Here is a 24015-nt window from a genome sequence, read left to right on the forward strand (position 1 = left end):
TAAAGGTATTTTTCTCTCTGCTAATAGACTATATTATCAATATTTATGAGTAGAGTATTACCCAGCTGGTATTTACCGTAGGCTTTGCAGATTATGTCAATCTTACCATGCACAATACTATGTATTTAAATTAAGAAAGTTAAAAGTCATAGACTGCAACTAAGCCCACTCTGCTTTTAAAATAGCTATGGCATTCAACATAAAAGGAAAATATACATGTAAGTGAAATGACTTTAACATATTGTTAAATAATAAACACACTCAGTATCTTAAAATTGTGTATCATTCTTTATGTAATCTTTTTTTTCAATCCAGGGCATCTACAGACAGATAAATACATTTGGAAAATACAACTAGCAGATAAATCTAAATAAAGAAGTTATTAACTTTTGAGATAACTGAGAACTTGTAGAGAGATCAAGTAATACAAACATCTGCTAAGTCAGCTTCTAAGTTACAAATACAAGTTTTTAAAAATCATGTATCATCTAATGGCTATACCTGTTTGAGACTTCGCAATTTTGGTAGTTCTCCAAAAATGATCATTAGAATTTTAGAAATTAGTTTCATCATTATTGAAGTATTAGAATCTTATAAAACCTATATGCATTTCTTATGTTCAAATAAAAAATACGTTAAAAATAAACTAATCTGTGTTCAAAAATTATAGTGACAAGACAGAAGAAAAAGTCAGTAAGTTTCTCCCCAGTGACCCTCAGAAAGCTAAAAAAAGAATAAAATTACTACAAATTGTATCTGAAATTCAAATACCTTCAATGTGCAAGAGTTGATCCTTCCCCTTTCAAAAATATTACTAATTCACAAAAAGTTACTAAAGCTAAATAAAATTTAAAAATTAAGAATTACAGAAAAAAATTAGAGGAGCCCTAATTGACTTTCTTCACTATTCCAATCTATTTGATTTACATATAGGAATAAAATTTAAAGACCCCAATTATAATACCAGAAGATAACAGTTATACAACCATGGTGTTTAAAACCCAACACCAGTACAAAATTATTATACATAATAAATATCTAAGCATTAGGTCCTGTTTAAAATGATTGTACCCCTTAATTTTATTTTTAAAGTTTCCTTGCCTCACTAATTTCAGTTTAAAATGCATTTGCTAAGTTTATCTGTAACACTTAAATTTCATCTAAAATAAATGAACAAATTAAATTTAACTAGAATTATATTATCCCAGGGTTGGAAGCAGGCTTAAGGCACTCCTCTGATGCTTGAGTCCTTTTGGACAGTTCTAAAGACAAGTAATCATTCTTTACTGTACCATATTTCAACAGAAAGTTCTCTCCTTATAATGAACTGAAAATCCTCATCATACCTTTCACCTATTAATCCAGGTTAACCATTTCCATCTCTCTGCACCAGTTCCCTTACTTCTACCCCTACCTCCACACAAACATCAATTATATTGGCAAATATGATATTTTAAGCTTCTACATTAGCTAGCTTGAATTTTAGAAAGCAAATGAAGAACTATATAAATTCAAGGAAAAAAAAAGAAAAAATAGGCTTCCTTTCCTAATATATATTAAAGTTAATTTAAATTACTGAGTTATAAAACAATAATGGCATTAAAAATGTGTCCAAATTTAGGAAAATATGTTGAGAAGTAAAATGCAGTATGAAATGGGTATGCATTTTAATAAAATTATCTGTGTATGTACTGATGAAAAATAAATTGATTTAATTTATTACATCATGCGTGTCCATATTTAGTGACTTAGTTTTAAAGCAATGATTACTGAAATCTACACAGACTTCTAGTGTTTCTTAAACATGTACCTTAGCCAGTTAAGATCATTAAGCATTTTAGTTCTTGGTTCACAAGTTTGTGATGCCCATAGTGCAGACACAGTGATACCACAGTGTAAAGTATAAATTTAAGGACCAACAGAATAAGAAGTTGTAGTATTAGAATCTTGATTTTAGACAACAGGTCTGAAAGAATGAGAGATGGAGAATTATGTTAAGCACACTTTTCATGTTATAAATAAATACATGTCTTTTAGTATTATTGTGAAGACCAAACTTATGCAAAAAATTACTCCTAGTTGACTAATTCAGATGTACAAGTTTTATCAGGTATTCAATAATTAAAGTAATAAAACTTGTTAATTTACAGTTCTGTCTCAGCAACTTAATCCTTAAGCTCTTTGAGGACATTATTTGTGTCTAATTCATCTTTGTATTTGCAGCACCCAGAAAAGGGCCTGCTGATAATAAGTAAATGTTTGCTGAATGACCATTATGTGGACCTTTATTATCTTGAAATAACAAAATTTTTATACCCCAGACTTCTTTTTGAGCTTTTAACACTAGGAAAAAATTTTCAACTAAAATATTTAAGTAATTAGTAAACTAAACTCTCTCTTTGTACCTTTGTGACATCCATTTCCCGGGAAGAAAGCTGGTTTTGAATTTCCTCTAGTTGATTAACAGCTGAAATTTTCTCTCTTGTAATCTTTTCCACCTGAGCCTCCAGTTGGGCAATACTCTGAGACAGGGTCAACGTCTGTACAAGGAAAAAAAGTCCTAAGTGATAATGTCATTTGACAAAAATATTTTAAATATCTTGAATTAATAGAGTCTCAGCATGGCCACTGGGCTCTCTCTGTAAGTCATTTCTCTGTGGATTGGGTATCTCCATTGCTCTGCATTCTCAATTCATCTCCCTTGACTATCACCTCACGTAATTTTTTTTTCTGGTGGTGAGAACTTTTAAGATTTGCTCTCTTAGCAACTTTCAAATACACAGTACAGTACTGTTAACTATAGTCACCATGCTTTTTAAATATTAAAAATAGAATCAATCAGCAGATATTAAGAAACTTCCATATGCTATACTAACCCTGTAAGAATACCAAAGTTTTATGTCCTTTAAGAATTTCTAACCACCTTATAAAGATATGCTTAATATCTGAAAAATTCAATAAGAATATAAAATAGTATTTTTTAAAAATACGAAGTATTTTAGAAATTTTGTACTATGGTAGACACAAGAATAAAGGTGCTGAATTTATCCTCCATGCTAAAATATATTTCAAATTTTCTTGATATATTATTTCTCAACTAAAATTATTTACATGCACAGTACTTAACACATCACACTGTTTTTTGTTGTCTGTTTCCTCATTAGACTAGAAGTTCCTCAAGAGCATGTTCCTCAACAGGTATATGTTTAACGTTTGATGAATGAATGAATCAGTAGAATAAATGGCTTTTCTGAGGGACTATACGGATATCAGGTTCTTAGTTTTTCTTCCCAGGGTCAGAAATGTTTTCTAGACCTTAGATTTAACCTTTATAGCTTTTGGTTTGCAATTAGATTTTACTCTGCTCCAGTAGGTCAAACTTTTCTAGGCTATTAATTTCTCATTTGTATTAGCAGTTTTAAAGTGATGAAGAAATGCTACCTTGCCCCAGATCAAAACATATGGGATAGCTATCAGTTTTTAATCAGCTAAAATAAAAACTGATAATAAATTTGAAATAATATTTGAAATCTGTCATTGTACACTAACATGGGTGTGAATTCGGTTTTACAACTGAAATCAATAACTAAAATTTTGTAATAAAAATCAAGATTACCTTTGTCAACTAATTAAAATTGACAACATGAAAATAATGAGCCCCAGTAGCTACTTTCTAATTTAGACGGTAGATGTATTAATTAACATTCCTGGGGATTGTGGAGAATTGTACATTTAACTTACGGCTGTTTACATGTCCTTCTTTCATCAAGAGACTGGCTACAAATCTAATTTGCACATAAAATTACTTTTACTAATACCAAGCTACAAACTATCCTTATGCAGATTACAATCTGAAACAAAAATTAAAGGTCAAAAGAAGTTAAATGTAACAAATCAAAAATATTAATTGAATTTTCTTAATTTAAAACTTCAAGTTCATGAGTAAGCATATTATGAATATGTAATTATAGCTTTTCTGGAACCATACAACAATAACAAACTTTAATTACCAGCTACTAAAAACCATATATTACTTATTTATGTGGATCTATGGTAAACATATTAATATTGTGTGGTTTTTTTGAAGTAAATGGGCAGACATTTATTTTGCTAATGGTAAATTCTGAGTCAGTTTCTATAGCATGTAACAAATCATACACCTTCCATATGATTCCTTCCCTCTGCCACCCATCACTTCATTCCTCTGCCCACTACCTGTCTGCTCCCTTCTGTCACCCACTTCTCAAGGCCTCCCCTCCTGTTGTCACACCTTCTTTTTCTCCATGCCCACCATCTGGAAGTCAACATTACACTGCAGGAGCTTCTCCATCCACATCTGTTGCAGGGGCAGAAGTAACACAGACAGCTGCAACACTGCTGGATGTCCAGGGTGTTGACATCAGATAAGTCCTTTAAACTTTGACAGGGGCAAGCAAGAGACAAGGACACCCAGGATGGGAGAGCTTGATAGAAATCTCTACACTAAAGCAGTCCCTAGTGTACTGAACGTGGTATAAAGTGGCATTCCTCATAAAAAAAGGTACAAGAATTAAGGATTCTAGCAATGGGCTATTATCAAGGGAACCAAATGAGAAAATACACAAACCACAGGGGGCATTCAATAAATAGATGATTGAAGGACTGATTGAACGAACAAACTTAGCGGTTCAGTGCAACCAAAGACCATTACTGATGCCAACAGGCAAACTCACAGCAAGAACTGTTCATGGGGGAATGATTCAAAATCTGTCTAGGTAGAAGGCATCTGCTCTCCTAGAGCTTCCCACACAAATGAAATTTTTAAGCAGTAAGAAGAAAGGAAAGAAGAAAAATAATAAAAAGAAGGAAAGAAAATCTACAAGTCTCATGAGCATTTCTACCACTAGGAAAGCAGGGACACCTGCTCCAGCACTAACCATGAGAAGTTACAACGTTATGATTAATTGTTCAGACGCCCTATTAAATTAACTTCCTGTGCTAAGCAGTGTGATAATTTTCTCTTTTAATTCCCTTTGGAAAGGCATGTATTGGATTAACTTTCAGTTGAAAAAATGAAAACTTAAGTAATGTTCCCAAGTTCATTTCAAGCTAATAAATAAAAAGTAAAGCTGGACTTTATATTAAAATTTGTCTGCTTTTACTAACACAAAGGTCCAAGAAATCTACCCAATAGAGCTAATTCTCTCTTTCACTAGAGTAAGAATAATAGCCACAAGCTAAAATTTGTTAAATGGTCTAACCTAAGCCAGGTATTATATTAGGTACTTTCAAAACGTTATCTCATTTAATCCTATCAATTCCTTGAGTAGATCAACCAAGGATCTACTACTCTGAAATTTGGAGAGGTTAAATGAATTGTTCAAGGTCACATAAAGGTCAATTTGGATTCAACACTAAATCCTTTTACTTCAGAGCTTCTTTCTGCCATTTTCTGTGAGAGTACTTGCTTCAGTGCTAGGATCACTTTCAGCTCTTTATTCATACATCTTTATTTAGGGCAGGATCTTCAGATTAAATGTCAAATAAGGCTTAATGGAGTCAAAAAGAAAAAAAGGACTCAGACTCAGAAATGCATTGTAGGACTTCCCTGGTGGCACAGTGGTTATGAATCTGCCTGCCAGTGCAGGGGACATGGTTCGATCCCTGGTGGGGGAATATCCCACATGCCGCGGAGCAACTAAGCCCATGAGCCATAACTACTGAGCCGGCACTCTAGAGCCCGCGAGTCACAACTACTGAGCCCGCGTGCCACAACTACTGAAGCCCACGTGCCTAGAGCCTGTGCTCCGCAACAAGAGAAGGCACTTGAGAAGTGCCAATGAGAAGCCCACGCACCACAACAAAGAGTAGCCCCCGCTCGTCACAACTAGAGAAAGCCCGCGTGCAGCAATGAAGACCCAATGCAGCCAAAAATAAATAAATGAATAAATAAATTAAAAAAAAAAGAAATGCATTGTATTTCTGTTAACACTTTCATTCATGAAATAATTATCAGTTTAAGAAAGTTATATATAAAAGCACCTGGAATATTCCCTGGCACAGTTCAGACTTCCTTTTTTTCTTCTTATCAGGAATTCTCATCAACATATTTTTACATAGTAGAACTACTCAGCAAGGCAAAAGTTTCCACTAAACAACCCAGAAAAAAAGTCTCCTAGGCATGAACAGTAGCTGATCTTTGCTCTTGATGCCATTCATTCTCTCTCTCAAAGCTCAGCTTGCAACTTTACCTCCCTCCATACCTTACTCATGTTGGTACATCTCCCCCACACTCTGCATTTCTAAATCCTGCCTGTTTTCGTGAAGCTCAGTTAAAATGCCACCTTCTCCACCAAGTGTTCCATGATCTCTTGCAGACAGAAATCTGTTCTGATCCTCTGAAATCTCAGTATTTTAGTCATGCCTTTCCAATGGCATGGAGCCTTCTTCCTTCCATTTGTATTCCCCTTGTATTCATTCAATAAATATATACTGAACACATTTTATGTGGGAGGAATGTGGCCATAAGGCAATAAGGATGTTAACAAACCATATATGCAAGGGAATCATAGTAAATTAGGGGAGATAATTCAATAAGACTTTGCAATACATTGAGTTATTGAAGCCCATAGGAGGGGCTCCCAAAAATTTATCATTGGGAGACTGTGAGAAGAGGTGGTATCGAGAACTCTGAAGGATCAGTCAGAGAGGTCAGAGGAAGATTCCTCTAGGCAATGGGGGTGAGGTGGGGGGTGTGGGGAGGGGAGGGGGGGGGCAAAGCCCTGAAAAATCCTGAAATGAAAACACAGTATGGCAGACTGGCATGTTTGCACATTTGAGGAAGTGCAAGTAGATCGGTATGGTGGTAATACAAGGAAGAAAAGAGAAGGGAGATGAGACTGGAGAACCAAAGAGAGGGAAAAAAATGTACAATCTTTATGCTATAGTAAAAGAGCGGGTTATAGAGAGACAAGAAAGGATTTTAAAGCAAGAGACTGACATATTGACGTGTTCATTTTAGGAAGATCATCCTTGGATCTTTGGGTAAGAGAACAGATAAGGAGGTGAGACTAGAAGCAAGGGGCTTCTACCACTTGGGGCTGTAGGAATCACCCAAGGGTGAGACATGGAGAGCAGTGGGATGGAGAGACAAGGCAATGTAAAATCGGTAAGGGCCTGAAACTCTAGAACTTGGTGACTTGATGTACAGGGTGAGGGAGAAGGAGGAAACAAGGATGACAGCAAGATTTCTGAGTTGGGCAAATGGATGAATGAATAGTAGTTCTACTATGAGAGGGAAGATGGGAAGTGCAGCTGGTTTGGGGGCTCACTAGAGAGCTAAAGATTTAGGAATCAATACCATACATATGAAATTAAAGCCACAGTACTGCTAAAGGCATCTAAATCTAAAGCTCTCTGCTAAACTCTAGAACCTCCTATCAAGGTGCTTTCTGGATGTGTCTCCTTCATCATCTCAAAGGCAGCTTAAACTCAGAGTAACCTAAAAGGCACACATCATCATTCTCCCAAAACAAGAATATGATTCAGGGCTTCCCTGGTGGCGCAGTGGTTGAGAGTCCGCCTGCTGATGCAGGGGACGCGAGTTCATGCCCCGGTCTGGGAGGATCCCACGTGCCGCGGAGCGGCTGGTCCCGTGAGCCATGGCCGCTGAGCCTGCGCGTCCGGAGCCTGTGCTCCGCAACGGAAGAGGCCACAACGGTGAGAGGCCCGTGTAGCGCAAAAAAAAAAAGAATATGATTCAGAGAAATCAAAGAAACAGAACCTTTTAAGGAGAATAAGAACGAAAAAATATTCACTAAAAATAGCACAAGGAGGTCTCCAGTGAACACAGCAATAGTAATTTCATTGGCTATGGGCACAGAAGCTGAAATGTAGTGGGCTGAAGAGTGAATGAGCGGTAAGAAAATGAAGATAACATGTATGGACAAATCTTTCAAGAAACTTGACTATTAAGGGGAAGAGTAAAGAGGGATATGGAATTACTAAGGTGGCTTCCAGCCTTGGCCACACATTGGAATCACCTGGACAATTTTTTAAAATACTGACCCCTAGATCCTACCCTCAGATATTCCCCCATAATTCGTTTGGGATGCAGATTGGGCAATGAGAGTTTTGGAACTTCTGTGTAGCCAAGATTGAGAATGACTGGATAGAAGAAAGATTAGTTTCTTTCAACAGGTGAGAGAAGTTTGAGACTATTTTCCTGGTGATGAGGAAAAGGCTATAGTGAAGGACAAAGGTTGAAGATTCAGAAGAGAGTGGGGAACTAATGGAAATAGGTCACTGAGGTGGTGGAAGAGGATGGGATTCAGAGCACGAGGAAAGGATTAGGATTAAGCCACTCCCATTCTGACACGGTTGCAGTACAGGTGAAATTTTACTTTAGGCAGAGGTAGGGGGGGATAAATAAGGTGATTACCATCTAATGGCTGTCAACTTTCTTTGTTAGGGAAGTAAGGCTCTCTGCCGAGAATGAGGGGAGAGGTGGTATGGTAGAGAATTTGAGGGGAATAAAACTGATTTGAAATAGTCCTTGAAAAATGTGTCTTAGATACCAACACTTCCCACCTAGACTACTATAATTACCTCCCACCTGATCTCCAGGGGTTTATTCTGGTCCTGCTTCAAATCTATTGACAGATGATTTTTCTCAAATATAAATGGGATCACGACACTGCCCAATTTACTGCCATTCAATGGTTTCCCTTCACTTTTGGATAACATTTAAAACCTTTCACATGGATTTTAAGACCATTCATGATTTGGTCCTTGCATACTTCTCCAAACTCATCTTCCACTACTCTGGCCCTTACTTCCTATGCTCCAGTCACCTGAGCCCTCTCTAAATTCCTAGAAAGTATGATGCTTTCTAGCTTCAGAGCCTTGGGAGTGTTGTTTTCCTGGGTCTGAAACTCTTCCCCTCAACTCTTCACCTGACCGCTCCTACTCAACTCTTTTGAGCCCCATTTGCAAAACCTCTTTCTTAGGAAAGTCTTCCGTGACTGCCCAGACTAAGTTATATTTGCCTGTTACACATTCTCATGGTACCCTATACCGTACCTTCATGCCTTTATCATAGTGGTAAAAACTCATTTGTGGAAGTATGTGTTTAATGTCTACCTCTCCCACAAGTCTATAAACTTCATGACGTAACTGCATTGGTCCTGTGACTACCACATTCCCAGGACCTCCAATTAATATCTGTTGAATCCTGAATGAACAGGAGAGAGAGGAATGCATAGGAGGACTGCTAGAAAGCACCAACAGAATGGTGGACATTGAACCATAAGTGTATGGTGGTGTCATCTGCAAGATTATAGGATTTTTCTTCCCTAGCTGAGATCACCAATCCAGGTCAGAGAATGTAGATAACTAGACTGACCTGTAAGTAGGTTTTGACAGGCACAATTTTTTTAAAAAGGATAAGAAAATGAGGGAGTTTATCTTGGCTCAGGTAAGGTAAGACTTAAAACTCATTGGGCAGAATTTGTGAGTTTTCTCTTTATATAGCCTTAGGCTTACACACTGCCTTGCACATGGCAGATACTCAGTAGATACTTGCTGAATGAGTTAACTACCACATGTTTAAGACAGCATGTAGGTATAAGCTGTGAGCCTGCTTTGAAAAAACAGAACATGTAACCATTGTTTGGGTTACTTGAGGGACCACATCTTGCTCAATTTTATTCAACTGTAGCAACTTTAAAGCTAGGTTCCACTAAACTCTGTATTCTAGCTTGTTACTCTTTTTCAAACACTGCCCATCTCATGTTATCTGTTCCTTTTGACTCTAATTTCTCTCTTCCATGTATTCATCTGGTTATAGTCATTATTCATCATGTAATTTGCTAGAACCTATTTTGTACAGAGTATACCATCACTTTTTGTTTTGGTTACTTGGTTTCTTACAAGTGTTTTACCTTCTTAAAGGCTAATTTAGGAGTGAGGGATGAAATGGGGGAGTCATCTCTCCTTGATTTAACCAAGCTTGAAATAAAATCTGGATATCTGCAGAGCACCTGCTCTCCTCTGACAAACAGAAAGGGAATCAAACAGAATGGCAGGATTAGAGTAAATTTCACATTTTCCTATCATGAAATCTAATTGATTATTTTCTTTGGAAAGGTCAGAGAATATAACTTTTATTGAGAAACACATTGAAGAATAGAAAATTTTTATGAACTCTAAGTTATAAGCAAATTGACTACTTAAATGGTTTAAACATGTAAGATCATTCAAGGGAGGCTCAAGAGGGAGGTGATATGGGGATATATGTATACTTATAGCTGATTCACTTTGTTGTACAACAGAAACTAACACAACATTGTAAAGCAATTATACTTCAATAAAGATATTAAAAAATTTTTTAAATAAAGATCATTCAAGAATTGCAACCTGCAGACTCATCAATTATATCACCACAAACATTTCTTCTGCAATGTCGATAACAAATTGAACCCTTTAAATACCTTTGAGCCCATGTCCTCTCTTTCTTTTGTTATTTCTCTTTTCATCATCTCTTTCTCAAAGGCTCTTTTTTCTCGCTGAGATGCGAGTTCTTTCTCAAGTCGCTCTGTCTGCCTCTCCAGTTCATTCTTCAACTGTTCGCACTGGATTAAAGCCTGCCAGAATAAGACAGAGTGAAATGGGACCTTAGAATTTAGAAGAAATGAGAGGGAAATAAGACAATTAAGCTTTGATTTTATTTAAAATAGTTACAACTCACTGTAAAGTCAAAGTAAAGAATATTTTTATATTTGTTTGTCAACACCACTTACTGATTCATATGTTACATGTATTCAAATGTTGTATTTATTCACATATTTCAGTTTGCACAATTAAGGCTATATTAACTAATCAACTAAGAAATTCAGGTAACAAACCTTGATAAGGGCCACAGAGGAGTCTGAATTTTATAAAAGGGAATCAGAAAAACCAAGTGTTCTAGTATTTTCAATTATATATCATGTTTATACTACAAGAAATATATAAGTATCTAATTTAACTGATTTTTCATCTCGACATGGTTAAAAATTATTTGTACTTTAAATGATAAACAGATCAAAATTTTAAGATGAGATGTACTTATCATTACATACAGGCATTTACTGTTTATATAATAACTGAGCTTCCTTAAATATAAGTACGATAAGATTTGGTTCACTCTCCTTACACACATAACTAAAGTAAAAACTAGGTAATAATCAAGTTTAGATAAGGAAAGACTCAAAACAGCATTTACTACCTAGTTTTGTAAAATGAGAAGTGTTATATTTCATTTCTGGCAATTTAAAAGTCGATAATTGTCCTTTAGTTTAAATTTCCCACTCTGAATTTCCAGAAGTAAATTCTCTCTAACTTCCTTTTGGCTATATTTACAATATCATTATGCATAACACACAATAATAAACTAAATTCAAAATCTCAAGAAAAAAATAAAATTAAGGTGCCTGACATAGAAAATCTGAGTCATACTATGGTGTCTTAGTCTCATCCCAGTGGCTCATTATATCCTCCTCACTCAAACTCTATTGTGCTCCCCTGAATTGAGAGAAAGAAACTCAAGTCTCATATGACTTATATACTATGTAATTATAAAATGATAGTCACAGTTGTTGTTAATGGAGATGGAAGCAGTCTCAGTAAGCACTGTAAGCTCTATGCATTGCTATGCTTCCCTCTGGTGAAAGCTATAATAAATATAGACAATAAATATCTAGGATATGTGAATTTTCTTCTTTTTATCATGAGAGCATTAAACCCTAATTTCTTTCAAACTCTTCTGGAAATGTTCTATACTCCTAGGCATAAAAACTGAGGATAAAATGCAACTGTCCCAGATTAACCGATAAGCAAATAAAATGCCTGAAAAAAGATTCTCCTAGGGAGTTAGTCCCAAGTCCAATTCTAGCTGAAAATGTCTGGAAAATAAAATTTTACATTAGATTTTAAAAGAAATGGAAAAGCATAATTTTTCTATAATTTAAACCCTTGGAGCTTGAAATACTATGAATTAGAGATTTTTGTGCTTCAGAACACAATTGCTCTTGTGTAAAATATTTTTTATGAACCTAATAAAAATGTTCATAATGTTCACTGATATATGAATATCATGAAAGACTAAAATGATTATGGAATATAAACTAATACATTTAATCAGAAGGTTTTTCATTGAATAAAAACTCAGGAATCAACCTTATTAGGTACAGAACAGTGGAAGGAACTGCTGAAGATCAGGCTAACATGAAGAGCAACTAAAGAGTCAATTCAAAGAATTCAGTCAATTCAAGAACAAGGAACAGTAAATGATCCTGACAGGTAAGAGGCCTAACGCTAAGATAATATAAACAAAAAGCACAAGGGAGAAGTTGTAAATCACTTAAACAAAACCGTTGCTGGAGCCTTGGTTTCATGGATGGCCTTCTATGTGGAGTACACACCACTGAGAGGTGATGGTGAGTATGAAAGCAGTAACGAAACACTGAATAAAAATATTAGGTTAAAAACTGGATATTGATCACTCTCAGTTTGTAGCCAATGATTCCATATAAAATAGCTTTTGCTTGTTTTGATTTTAATATATATGTCTGGTCACAATGAAGAAAATATTAAGTAACATTTGGAATTAGAAAAGTCATTTAATCTTACAGTGGTCCTCATATACAAGATTTGGGTTTACTAAATAAATATTTATACATTCCTTCCATTAAAGCTTTGTCTTTTAATTCTAAAACTTACTCTCCTAGTTTTCAGAATCCCAGATGACTCAGTGCTCCCTGATTATACTCCATATAATCGTTCAGTAAAGGCATATAACCGAATCCTCAAAGACTATCGACCAAAAAGTTCGTTTGGGTTTTTCCGTAAGATGTTTGGCCAACCCAATTAACTGATGGATCTTCACAGGTGACCAAGTTAGTTTGGAATCTGCGGCTGCCATTTCTCCTAGTAGTTCCCAAGGTCGTGGCTCCTTTCTTTCCCTGAGCACAATCCCTTTCTTGGTGGAAATGGCTGTAGGTCTTGGGGAGTTGGGGATTTACACAACCCTCACCCTCCAGTAGACTCAATCTTCAAAGGGCCTTTTCTCTTCTGGGAAATTTATTTGTGGTCATTCTTTGTTGGCCACAGTAACACATTTTTCAAAACATAATTTATTGGGCTTGATATTCCCAGTCCTGGTTTTATTAAACCAAAAAGTATGCATTACTATCTTAATGGAGTCAAAACATTTTCCAAAATAAATTTGTACCTAGTCAACTCAATTCTTAAAATAGGGAAACTCTTTTAGGAAATATAAAAGTCCTTCCCAGGTGCTAGGGTTAGGTTCCTAGATATCCTTGTGATCAAAGAATTCATGATTATAGGATTAAAGAATTATGAGGAATAATAGAGTCCACACTTATGAACATAAACTTAAAAATTTATGAAAATGCTTTCATTTTTATGAAACATAGCCCACAACATAAAAATGATTTTCAACATGTTTTAGGCATTTAATTTACAAATAATGCAAACTATTGATTATTAATTTATAAACTCATCCTTACTAGGAACCTATCAGTCAGTCTATCCCTATCTCCCATTTTCAAGATATTTATAATTTGTTTTTGTCTTGTGGAAGATAGTGTACATATCAAGAAACATTGTATTCTACATTTGTGCTTGCAATCAAATGCTCAAGGCTTTTCTGATTTGCCTTTTACTTCGGGTTTCTAATTCTTGCCTTTCTGATTCTGCTGTAGTCTAAGGAAAACAATAATTTGAATACTTAAAAAGGAAAAAAAAAGTTTGGGGGGACATTTATTCAAACTTCTGGGTTGGTATTTTTTAAAAAATGTTTCTTCAGGGCTTCCCTGGTGGCGCAGTGGTTGAGAGTCCGCCTGCTGATGCAGGGGACACGGGTTCGTGCCCTGGACCGGGAAGATCCCACATGCCGCAGAGCGGCTGGGCCCGTGAGCCATGGCCGCTGAGCCTGCGCGTCTGGAGCCTGTGCTCCACAACGGGAGAGGCCACAACAATGAGAGGTCCGCGTACAGCAAAAAAAAAAAATTTCTTTAGAGGATTATCTCATTATAGATATGCTCATGGGAACATCATGCCAAAGCCAACAATTTCCCTTCCAATAGAGGCAGGCAGGTCTAAGGCCCAGTTAACCTTTTTATCTTGTAGCTTTACCAAAACATCACTGCAAAAACCTCTACTTTTCTACCTTCATTTATTCCCAGGTTAATTTTTTTCTCCCTCTTAAAATTATTCCCAGTTGTAATGACTTGCAAATTTCAAAGAAAAACAAAAACATTTATTGATCACTTATTGTGTGCCATATACTTTCCTAAATGGCTTACATGGATTAATTTATTTAACTCTCTCACTGAATTTTAAGTGGCTTTTATCACTCTGTTGATAAGAAACTGAGGCTTTGAGACATTAAGTAACTTGCCCAAGAGCACAGACCTAGAAAGTGGCAGAATAGGGATTTGATCCAAAGAAGTTACACAACTGAATCCAGGCATGGCACTATAATTTTCTCATGTTATAGATTTATTTTCTGATAAAATTCTCAGGTGTTTTCATTGCCACTGTAAAAGTACATATAGTCTGTCCTCCTTATCTGCAGGTTCTGTATTCACAGTTTCTGCATCCAAGGTTTCAACCAGTCACAGATTTCTGTCCTGGAACCAATCCCCCATGGATAAAGAGGAGGACTGAATATGATATGACATGATATAATACAATATTAATGTAATGTAATGTAATTGCTTCTACTTATTTAGCATGCAATATGCAAAATAGAACACTAGGTGGCAACAAATGTTAAGGAACTATAAGAAGAAAGTAACCATTTCATAACTCAGTAATAAAGCAGTTGGTTTTAAAATTAAAATATGTATGCTGCTTCACTCTTTAATCTCAGAAAGCAAAATTCCTAATACTTTTTTTTATACATCTTTATTGGAGTATAATTGCTACAATGTTGTGTTAGTTTCTGCTGTACAACAAAGTGAATCATCTGTATGTATACATATATCCCCATATCCCCTCCCTCTTGAGCCTCCCTCCCACCCTCCCTCTCCCACCCATCTAGGTCGTCACAAAGCACCGAGCTGATCTCCTTGTGCTATGCAGCAGCTTCCCACTAGCTATCCATTTTACATCTGGTAGTGTATATATGTCAACGCTACTCTTTCACTTCGTCCCAGCTTCCCCTTCCCTCCTGGCGTCCTCAAGTCCATTCTCTACATCTGCGTCTTTATTCCTGTCCTGCTATTAGGTTCATCAGTACCATTCTTCTAGATTCCATATATACACGTTAGCATATGGTATTTGTTTTTCTCTTTCTGACTTACTTCACTCTTTATGACAGACTGTAGGTCCATCCACCTCACTACAAATAACTCAATTTCGTTTCTTTTTACAGCTGAGTAATATTCCACTGTATGTATCTGCCACATCTTCTTTATCCATTCATTTGTCGATGGACATTTAGGTTGCTTCCATGCCCTGACTATCGTAAATGGTGCGGCAATGAACACGGTGGTACATGTCTCTTTTTGAATTATGGTTTTCTCAGGGTATGTGCCAAGCAGTGGGATTGCTGGGTCATTTGGTAGTTGTATTTTTAGTTTTTTAAGGAACCTCTATACTGTTCTCCATAGTGGCTGTATCAATTTACATTCCCACCAACAGTGCAGGAGGGTTCTCTTTTCTCCACACCCTCTCCAGCATTTATTGTTTGTAAATTTTTTGATGATGGACATTCTGACCAGTGTGAGATGATACCTCTTTTTTTTTTTTTTTTTTTTGGTACACGGGCCTCTCACTGCCGTGGCCTCTCCCGTTGTGGAGCACAGGCTCCGGACACGCAGGCTCACGGGACCAGCCGCTCGGCAGCATGTGGGATCCTCCCAGACCGGGGCACGAACCCGTGTCCCCTGCATTGGCAGGCGGACTCTCAACCACTGTGCCACCAGGGAAGCCCTCATTTTGGTTTTGATTTGCATTTCTCCAATGATTAGTGATGTCAAGCATCTTTTCATGTGTTTGTTGGCAATCTGTGTATCTTCTTTGGAGAAATGTCTATTTATGTCTTCTGCCCATTTTTGGATTGGGTTGTTTTTTTGATATTGAGCTGCATGAGCTGCTTGTATATTTCGGAGATTAATCCTTTGTCAATTGCTTCGTTTGCAAATACTTTCTCCCCTAATATGTTTTAACATACCTTAGAAATAAAAACTGCCAGACTTGCACTGCATTTTGTAAACTGCTTAGAAATCAATCCTTGAATTATTACTAACTCAGTGAAAAATAGATTTACAATACACAGTAGCCTTTCTAGTTCTTAACCACTAAGATTTTAAAAGCACTAATTACAAAAATTCATACTAATATTTAAAGCTAATAATTAACTTTACTTCAGCTCAACAACATTTATTGTACAATTAATATGTAAATGGCCATGTGAAGAATACAATGATAGATGTCACAGACCTGGTTTTTAAGGTCTTTTGGTGGAGAGGGCTATGTAAACAGCCACAAAAATTATACACAGCTCGCTAGGAATACAGAGAAGGAAGAGGTTAATTCAAACAAGAAGGTGCTGGGGAAAACTTCCGAGAAGACTGCCATCTGAGTTGCCCCTCATAGAATGAATAGATACTTCACAGATGGATACAGTGCAGGAAAGTACAACATGAGCAAATTCATGGAAATAGTCAATTGTAGGTCACGTTATAGAAACAGTATAGGTTATATGAAAACTTGTAGTGAAAGATAAGGCTAGAAAAGTTAGAGTGGGACCATATTGTGAAAGATCTGGAAGGTCATGCTAAGGATTTGTCTTATTCTACTGCAAGAAGAGAGCTGCCTGAACAGGGAGATTTACAGTTTAGGAAAACTTTGGCAGCAATGTGAAAGATACACTGGAATTGAAAGAGACCTGAGGGAGACCAATTAGAAGGCTATTGCAATAGGCCACATAAGAGTATGTAAAGACTTGAACCAGAGCAGGAGTATAGGTATGGAAGCTGCGGGCATAACTTAGTAGGGGTTTTTGAAGATACGGTGAGAGTCTGATAACTGATTGGATGTTGACAGTGAGGAACGGGGAGGACCCAAGATATTTTAAAGGTTCCAAGCCAGGGCTGTTGGTAAGATGATAATACCATTATCTGAGAAAAGATAATACAGAAAATTGTAGAAGGAAAAGGAGTGATAGACAGTAAGGAGGAGAGAATTTACAATTTGGTGGTGTAGAGTTTCAGATGCTAATGGCATATCATCCATAAAAGAGGTCTAGTAGAATCAAGAAATGTAGGTCTGGGGCACAGAGGAGTTCTTAGAGCTAAAGGCACAATGTGGAGGTGGTCAAGTGAGGGGGAGACACAAAGTCCTGGAAATTAGGGCAACATGGCTGGACAGCTAGGAACTGACTGAGGAATGTCTGCATTCCAGGCTGGTGGAAAACAAGTTAAAAGACATGTGGAAGAGTAGACAAGAGCAATGCAAAGAGGACCCACAGAGTGAAATATCAGATTAATCAAGGGGAAATGATGATATGTTATGCTAGTACAGTTAACGTCTTCCTGGAGTTGGGTCAAATGAGGACTGAGATGAAGTCACTGGGTTTAGTAATCAGGAAGTGACTGGTGACCATAATGTGACCAATTCAGTAGCATGAAATCAGACTACAATTTGTTAAAAGACTGACTGCAATGTGTTCAGAAGTGAATGGAAAGCTACAAAGGTAAAAACAATGGAGAATGAAGGATGGAAGATACAAGAAAGATGTGATAACAAATGTCTCAATGTCCCTGAAACCCTAGAAGTAGGAGATATCAAGAACTTAGAGAGATTCATCTTGGGAAGTAAGAGGACCAGATAAGAAAGAAAAAAATGAGAAGACACATTTGAGGGATGAGAAAGTGTTGATGAGGCTCTTGTCAGTTGGTTGTGATCTCAGTAAAGTAGGTCAGCTATTGAGAGTGAGGTGCTAAGAGTGGAGTTGGGAAAGTGAACAAAGTGGCATTCCTGTCTAGTCTAAAGTACATGTGGTAGGGAGACCTTCAAGAAGGTGGAGTAAGATGTGGAGATCACCTTCCTCCCCACAAATACATCAGAAATACATCCACATGTGGAACAACTCCTACAGAACACCTATTGAACACTGGCACAAGATATCAGACTTCCCAAAAGATGCCCTCAGGCAACCTACACACAGAAGCGGGGCCAAAGCGAAAGCTGAACCCCAGGAGCTGTGCGACCAAAGAAGAGAAAGGGAAATCTTTCCCAGCAGCCTCAGGAGTAGCAGATTAAATCTCCGCAGTCAACTTGATGTACCCTGCATCTGTGGAATACCTGAATAGGCAATGAATTATCCCAAAATTGAGATGGTGGACTTTGGGAGCAACTGTAGACTTGGGGTTTGTTTTCTGCATCTCATTTGTTTCTGGTTTTATGTTTATCTTAATTTAGTATTTAGAGTTTATTATCATTGGTAGATTTGTTTATTGATTCAGTTGCTTTCTTCCTCCCTTTTTTTTATATATATAGATATTTTTTCCCCTTTTCTCTTTTTGTGAGTGTGTATGTATATGCTTCTTTGTGTGATTTTGTCTGTATAGCTTTGCTTTTACCATTTGTCCTAAGGTTCTATCTATCCGTTATTTTTCTTTGTTTTTTTGTATAGTTTTTAGTGCTTGTTATTGATGGATTTGTTTTTAGGTTTGGTTGCTCTCTTCTTACTTTCTTTCTTTGTTTTATTACTTTTTAATTTTTTTAACTTTTAACAATTTTTTATTTTAATAAAATTGTTTTATTTTTCTTTCTTTCTTTCTTTTTTTCCTCCCTTTTCTTCTGAGCCCCGTGGCTAACAGGGTCTTGGTGCTCCAGCTGGGTGTCAGGCCTGTGCCTCTGAGGTGGGAGAGCCGAGTTCTGGATATTGGTCCACCAGAGACCTCTCGGCTCCATGTAATATCAAACAGTGAAAGCTGTCCCAGAGATCTCCATCTCAACGCTAATACCTAGCTCCACTCAACAATCAGCAAGTTACAGTGCTGGAAACCCAATGCCAAACGACTAGCAAGACAGTAACACAACCCCACTCATTAGCAGACAGGCTGCCTAATATCATAAAAAGGTCACAGACACCCCAAAACACACCACTGGATGTGGTACTGCCCACCAGAAAGACAAGACCCAGCCTCATCCACCAGAACACAGGCAAAGTCCCCTCCACCACGAAGCCTACACAATCCACTGAACCAACCTTAGCCACTGAGGGCAGACACCAAAAACAGCAGGAACTACGAACCTGCAACCTGCAAAAAGGAGACCCCAAACACAGTAAGTTAAGCAAAATGAGAAGACAGAGAAACACACAGCAGATGAAGGAGCAAGGTAAAAACCCACCAGACCAAACAAATGAAAAAGAAATAGCCAGTCTACCTGAAAAAGAATTAGAGTTATGATAGTAAAGATGATCCAAAATCTTGGCACTAGAATGGAGAAAATACAAGAAACGCTTAACAAGGACCTAGAAGAACTAAAGAGCAAAGACACAATGATGAACAACACAATACATGAAAAATTCTCTAGAAGGAATCAATAGCAGAATAACTGAGGCAGAGGAACGGATAAGTGACCTGGAAGATAAAATAGTTGAAATAACTACTGCAGAGCAGTATAAGGAAAAAAAAAAGAGAAGAATTGAAGACAATCCTAGAGACTTCTGGAACAATATTAAACACACCAAGATTCGAATAATAGGGGTCCCAGAAAAACAAGAGAAAAAGAAAGGAACTGAGAAAATATTTAAAGAGATTATAGTTGAAAACTCCCCTAATATGGGGAAGGAAATAGTCAATCAAGTCCAGGAAGCTCAGAGAGCCCCATACAGGATAAATCCAAGGAGAAACACACCAAGACACATATTAATGAAACTATCAAAAATTAAATACAAAGAAAAAATATTAAAAGCAGCAAGGGAAAAACAACAAATAACATACAAGGGAAACCCGAAAAGGATAACAGCTGACCTTTCAGCAGAAACTCTGCAAGCCAGAAGGGAGTGGCAGGACATATTTAAAGTGATGAAAGGAAAAAACCGACAACCAAGATTACTGTACCCAGCAAGGATCTCATTCAGATTTGATGAAAAAATTAAAATCTTTACAGACAAGCAAAAGCTAAGAGAATTCAGCACCACCAAACCAGTTTTAAAACAAATCCTAAAGAAACTTCTCTAGGCAGGAAACACAAGAGAAGGAAAAGACCTACAATAACAAACCCAGAAGAATTATGAAAATGGTAATAGGAACATACATATAATTACCTTAAATGTAAATGGATTAAATGCTTCAGCCAAAAGACACAGAATGGATGAATGGATACAAAAACAAGACCCATATATATGCTGTCTACAAGAGACCCACTTCAGACCTAGGGACACATACAGACTGTAGGTGAAGGGATGGAAAAAGATATTACATGCAAATGGAAATCAAAAGAAAGCTGCAGTAGCAATTCTCATGTCAGACAAAATAGACTTTAAAATAAAGACTATTACAAGAGACAAAGAAGGACACTACATAATGATCAAGGGATCAATCCAAGAAGAAGATAAAACAATTGTAAATATTTATGCACCCAACATAGGAGCACCTCAATACATAAAGCAAATGCTAACAGCCATAAAAGGGGAAATTGATGGTAACACAATCATAGTAGGGGACTTTAACACCTCACTTTCACCAATGGACAGATCATCCAAAATGAAAATAAATAAGGAAACACAAGCTTCAAATGATACATTAAACAAGATGGACTTAATTGATATTTATGGGGCATTCCATCCAAAAACAACAGAATACACTTTCTTCTCAAGTGCTCATGAAACATTCTCCAGGATCGATCATACCTTGAGTCACAAATCAAGCCTTGGTAGATTTAAGAAAACTGAAATCAAATCAACTATCTTTTCTGACCACAATGCTATGAGAGCAGATATCAATTACAGGAAAAAAAACTGTAAAAAAATACAAACACATGGAGGCTAAACAATACACTACTAAATAACCAAAAGATCAGTTAAGAAATCAAAGAGGAAATCAAAAAATACCTAGAAACAAATGACAATGAAAACACGATGACCCAAAACCTATGGGATGCAGCAAAAGCAGTTCTAAGAGGGAAGTTTATAGCAATACAATCCTACCTCAAGAAACATCTCAAATAAACAACCTAAACTTACACCTAAAGCAGTTAGAGAAAGAAGAATAATAAAACCCGAAAGTTAGCAGAAGGGAAGAAATCATAAAGATCAGATCAGAAATAAATGAAAAAGAAATGAAGGAAACGATAGCAAAGATCAATAAAACTAAAAGCTGGTTCTTTAAGAAGATAACCAAAATTGATAAACCATTAGGCAGACTCATCAAGAAAAAAAAGGGAAAAGACTCAAATCAATAGAATTAGACATGAAAAAGGAGAAGTAACAACTGACACTGCAGAAAAACAAAGGATCATGAGAGATTACTACAATCAACTATATGCCAATAAAATGGACAACCTGGAAGAAATGGACAAATTCTTAGAAAAGCACAACTTTCTGAGACTGAACCACAAAGAAACAGAAAATATAAACAGACCAATCACAAGCACTGAAATTGAGACTGTGATTAAAAAATCTTCCAACAGGGCTTCCCTGGTGGCGCAGTGGTTGATAGTCCGCCTGCTGATGCAGGAGACACTGGTTCATGCCCCGGTCCAGGAAGATCCCACATGTTGCAGAGCGGCTGGGCCCATGAGCCATGGCCGCTGAGCCTGCGCGTCTGCAGCCTGTGCTCCACAACGGGAGAGGCCACAACAGTGAGAGGCCCGCGTACCAAAAAAGAAAAAAAAATCTTCCAACAAACAAAAGCCCGGACCAGATGGCTTCACAGGCGAATTCTATCAAACATTTAGAGAACAGCTAACACCTATCCTTCCCAAACTATTCCAAAATATAGCAGAGGGAGGGACACTCCCAAACTCATTCTACGAGGCCACCATAACCCTGATACCAAAACCAGACAAAGATGTTACAAAGAAAGAAAACTACAGGGCAATATCACTGATGAACATAGATCCTCAACAAAATACTAGCAAACAGAATTCAACAGCACATTTAAAGGATCATACACCATGATCAAGTGGGGTTTATCCCAAGAATGCAAGGATTCTCCAATATACACAAATCAATCAATGTGATATGAACAAATTGAAGGAGAAAAACCATATGAACATCTCAATAGATGCAGAAAAAGCTTTTGACAAAATTCAACACCCATTTATGATAAAAACCCTCCAGAAAGTAGGCATAGAGGGAACTTACCTCAACATAATAAACGCCATAAATGACAAACTCACAGCCAACATCATTCTCAACGGTGAAAAACTGAAACCATTTCCACCAAGATCAGGAACAAAACAAGGCTGTCCACTCTCACCACTGTTATTGAACATAGTTTGGCAAGTTTTAGCCACAGCAATCAGAGACAAAAAAGAAATAAAAGGAATCCAAATCGGAAAAGAAGAAGTAAAGCTGTCACTGCTTGCAGATGACATGATACTATACATAGAGAATCCTAAGGACGCCACCAGAAAACTACTAGAGCTAATCAATGAATTTGGTAAAGTAGCAGGCTACAAAATGAACGCACAGAAATCTCTGGCATTCCTATACACTAATGATGAAAAATCTGAAAGAGAAATTAAAGAAACACTCCTGTTTACCACTGCAACAAAAAGAATAAAATAGCTAGGAATAAACCTACCTAAGGAGACAAAAGACCTGTATGCAGAAAACTATAAGATACTGATAAAAGAAATGAAAGGTGATACAAACAGTTGGACAGATATGCCATGTTCTTGGATTGGAAGTACAAACATTGTGAAAACGACTATACTATCCAAAGCAATCTACAGATTTAATGCAATCCGTATCAAACTACCAATGGCATTTTCCACAGAACTAGCAAAAAAAATGTTACAATTTGTATGGAAACACGAAAGATCCTGAGCAGCCAAAGCAATCTTGAGAAAGAAAACCAGAGCTGGAAGATACAGACTTCAGACTATACTACAAAGCTACAGTAATCAAGACAGTACGGTAATGGCACAAAAACAGAAATATAGATCAATGGAACAGGATAGAAAGCCCAGAGATAAACCCACGCACATACGGTCACCTTATTTTTTTATAAAGAAGGCAAGAATGAAAAATGGAGAAGAGACAGCTTCTTCAATAAGTGGTGCTGGGAAAACTGGACAGCTACATGTAAAAGAATGAAATTAGAACACTCTGTAACACCATACACAAAAATAAGCTCAAAATGGATTAAAGACCTAAATGTAAGGCCAGACACCATCAAACTCTTAGAGGAAAACATAGGCAGAACACTCTATGACATAAATCACAGCAAGATCCTTTTTGACCCACCTCCTAGAGTAATGGAAATAAAAATACACAAATGGGACCTAATGAAACTTAAAAGCTTTTGCACAGCAGAGGAAACCATAAAGAAGACGAAAAGACAACCCTCAGAATGAGAGAAAATATTTGCAAATGAAGCAACTTACAAAGGATTAATCTCCAAAATTTACAAGCAGCTCATGTAGCTCAATATCAAAAAAAACAAACAACCCAATCCAAAAATGGGCAGAAGATCTAAATAGGCATTTCTCCAAAGAAGATACACAGATAGCCAACAAACACATCAAAGGATGCTCAACATCACTAATCATTAGAGAAATGGAAATCAAAACTACAATGAGGTATCACCTCACACTAGTCAGAATGGCCATCATCAAAAAATTTACAAACAATAAATGCTGGAGAGGGTGTGGAGAAAAGGGAACCCTCTTGCACTGTTGGTGGGAATGTAAATTGATACAGCTAGTATGGAGAACTGTATGAAGATTCCTTAAAAAACTAAAAATAGAATTACCATATGACCCAGCAATCCCACTACCGGGCAT

General features: G+C 36.9%; 1 protein-coding gene across 9 annotated transcripts in view; it reads right to left on the bottom strand.

Annotated features, from left to right (window-relative positions):
• Positions 1-24015, bottom strand: part of SDCCAG8 (serologically defined colon cancer antigen 8) — a 259213-nt gene that overhangs the window by 168031 nt on the left and 67167 nt on the right. For all 9 annotated transcript variants that reach the window (XM_029227094.1, XM_029227092.1, XM_029227090.1 and 6 more), the window contains 2 exons: positions 10470-10622; positions 2406-2540 (listed from right to left, as the gene is read on the bottom strand). In XM_029227094.1, the coding sequence (XP_029082927.1) occupies positions 2406-2540; positions 10470-10622 (288 nt within the window). The remainder of the gene's footprint in view (positions 1-2405; positions 2541-10469; positions 10623-24015) is intronic.

This window comes from Monodon monoceros, unplaced genomic scaffold (genome assembly GCF_005190385.1).
Source record: "Monodon monoceros isolate NGI ecotype Baffin Bay Population unplaced genomic scaffold, NGI_Narwhal_1 Super_Scaffold_18, whole genome shotgun sequence".
Lineage (NCBI taxonomy): Eukaryota > Metazoa > Chordata > Mammalia > Artiodactyla > Monodontidae > Monodon > Monodon monoceros.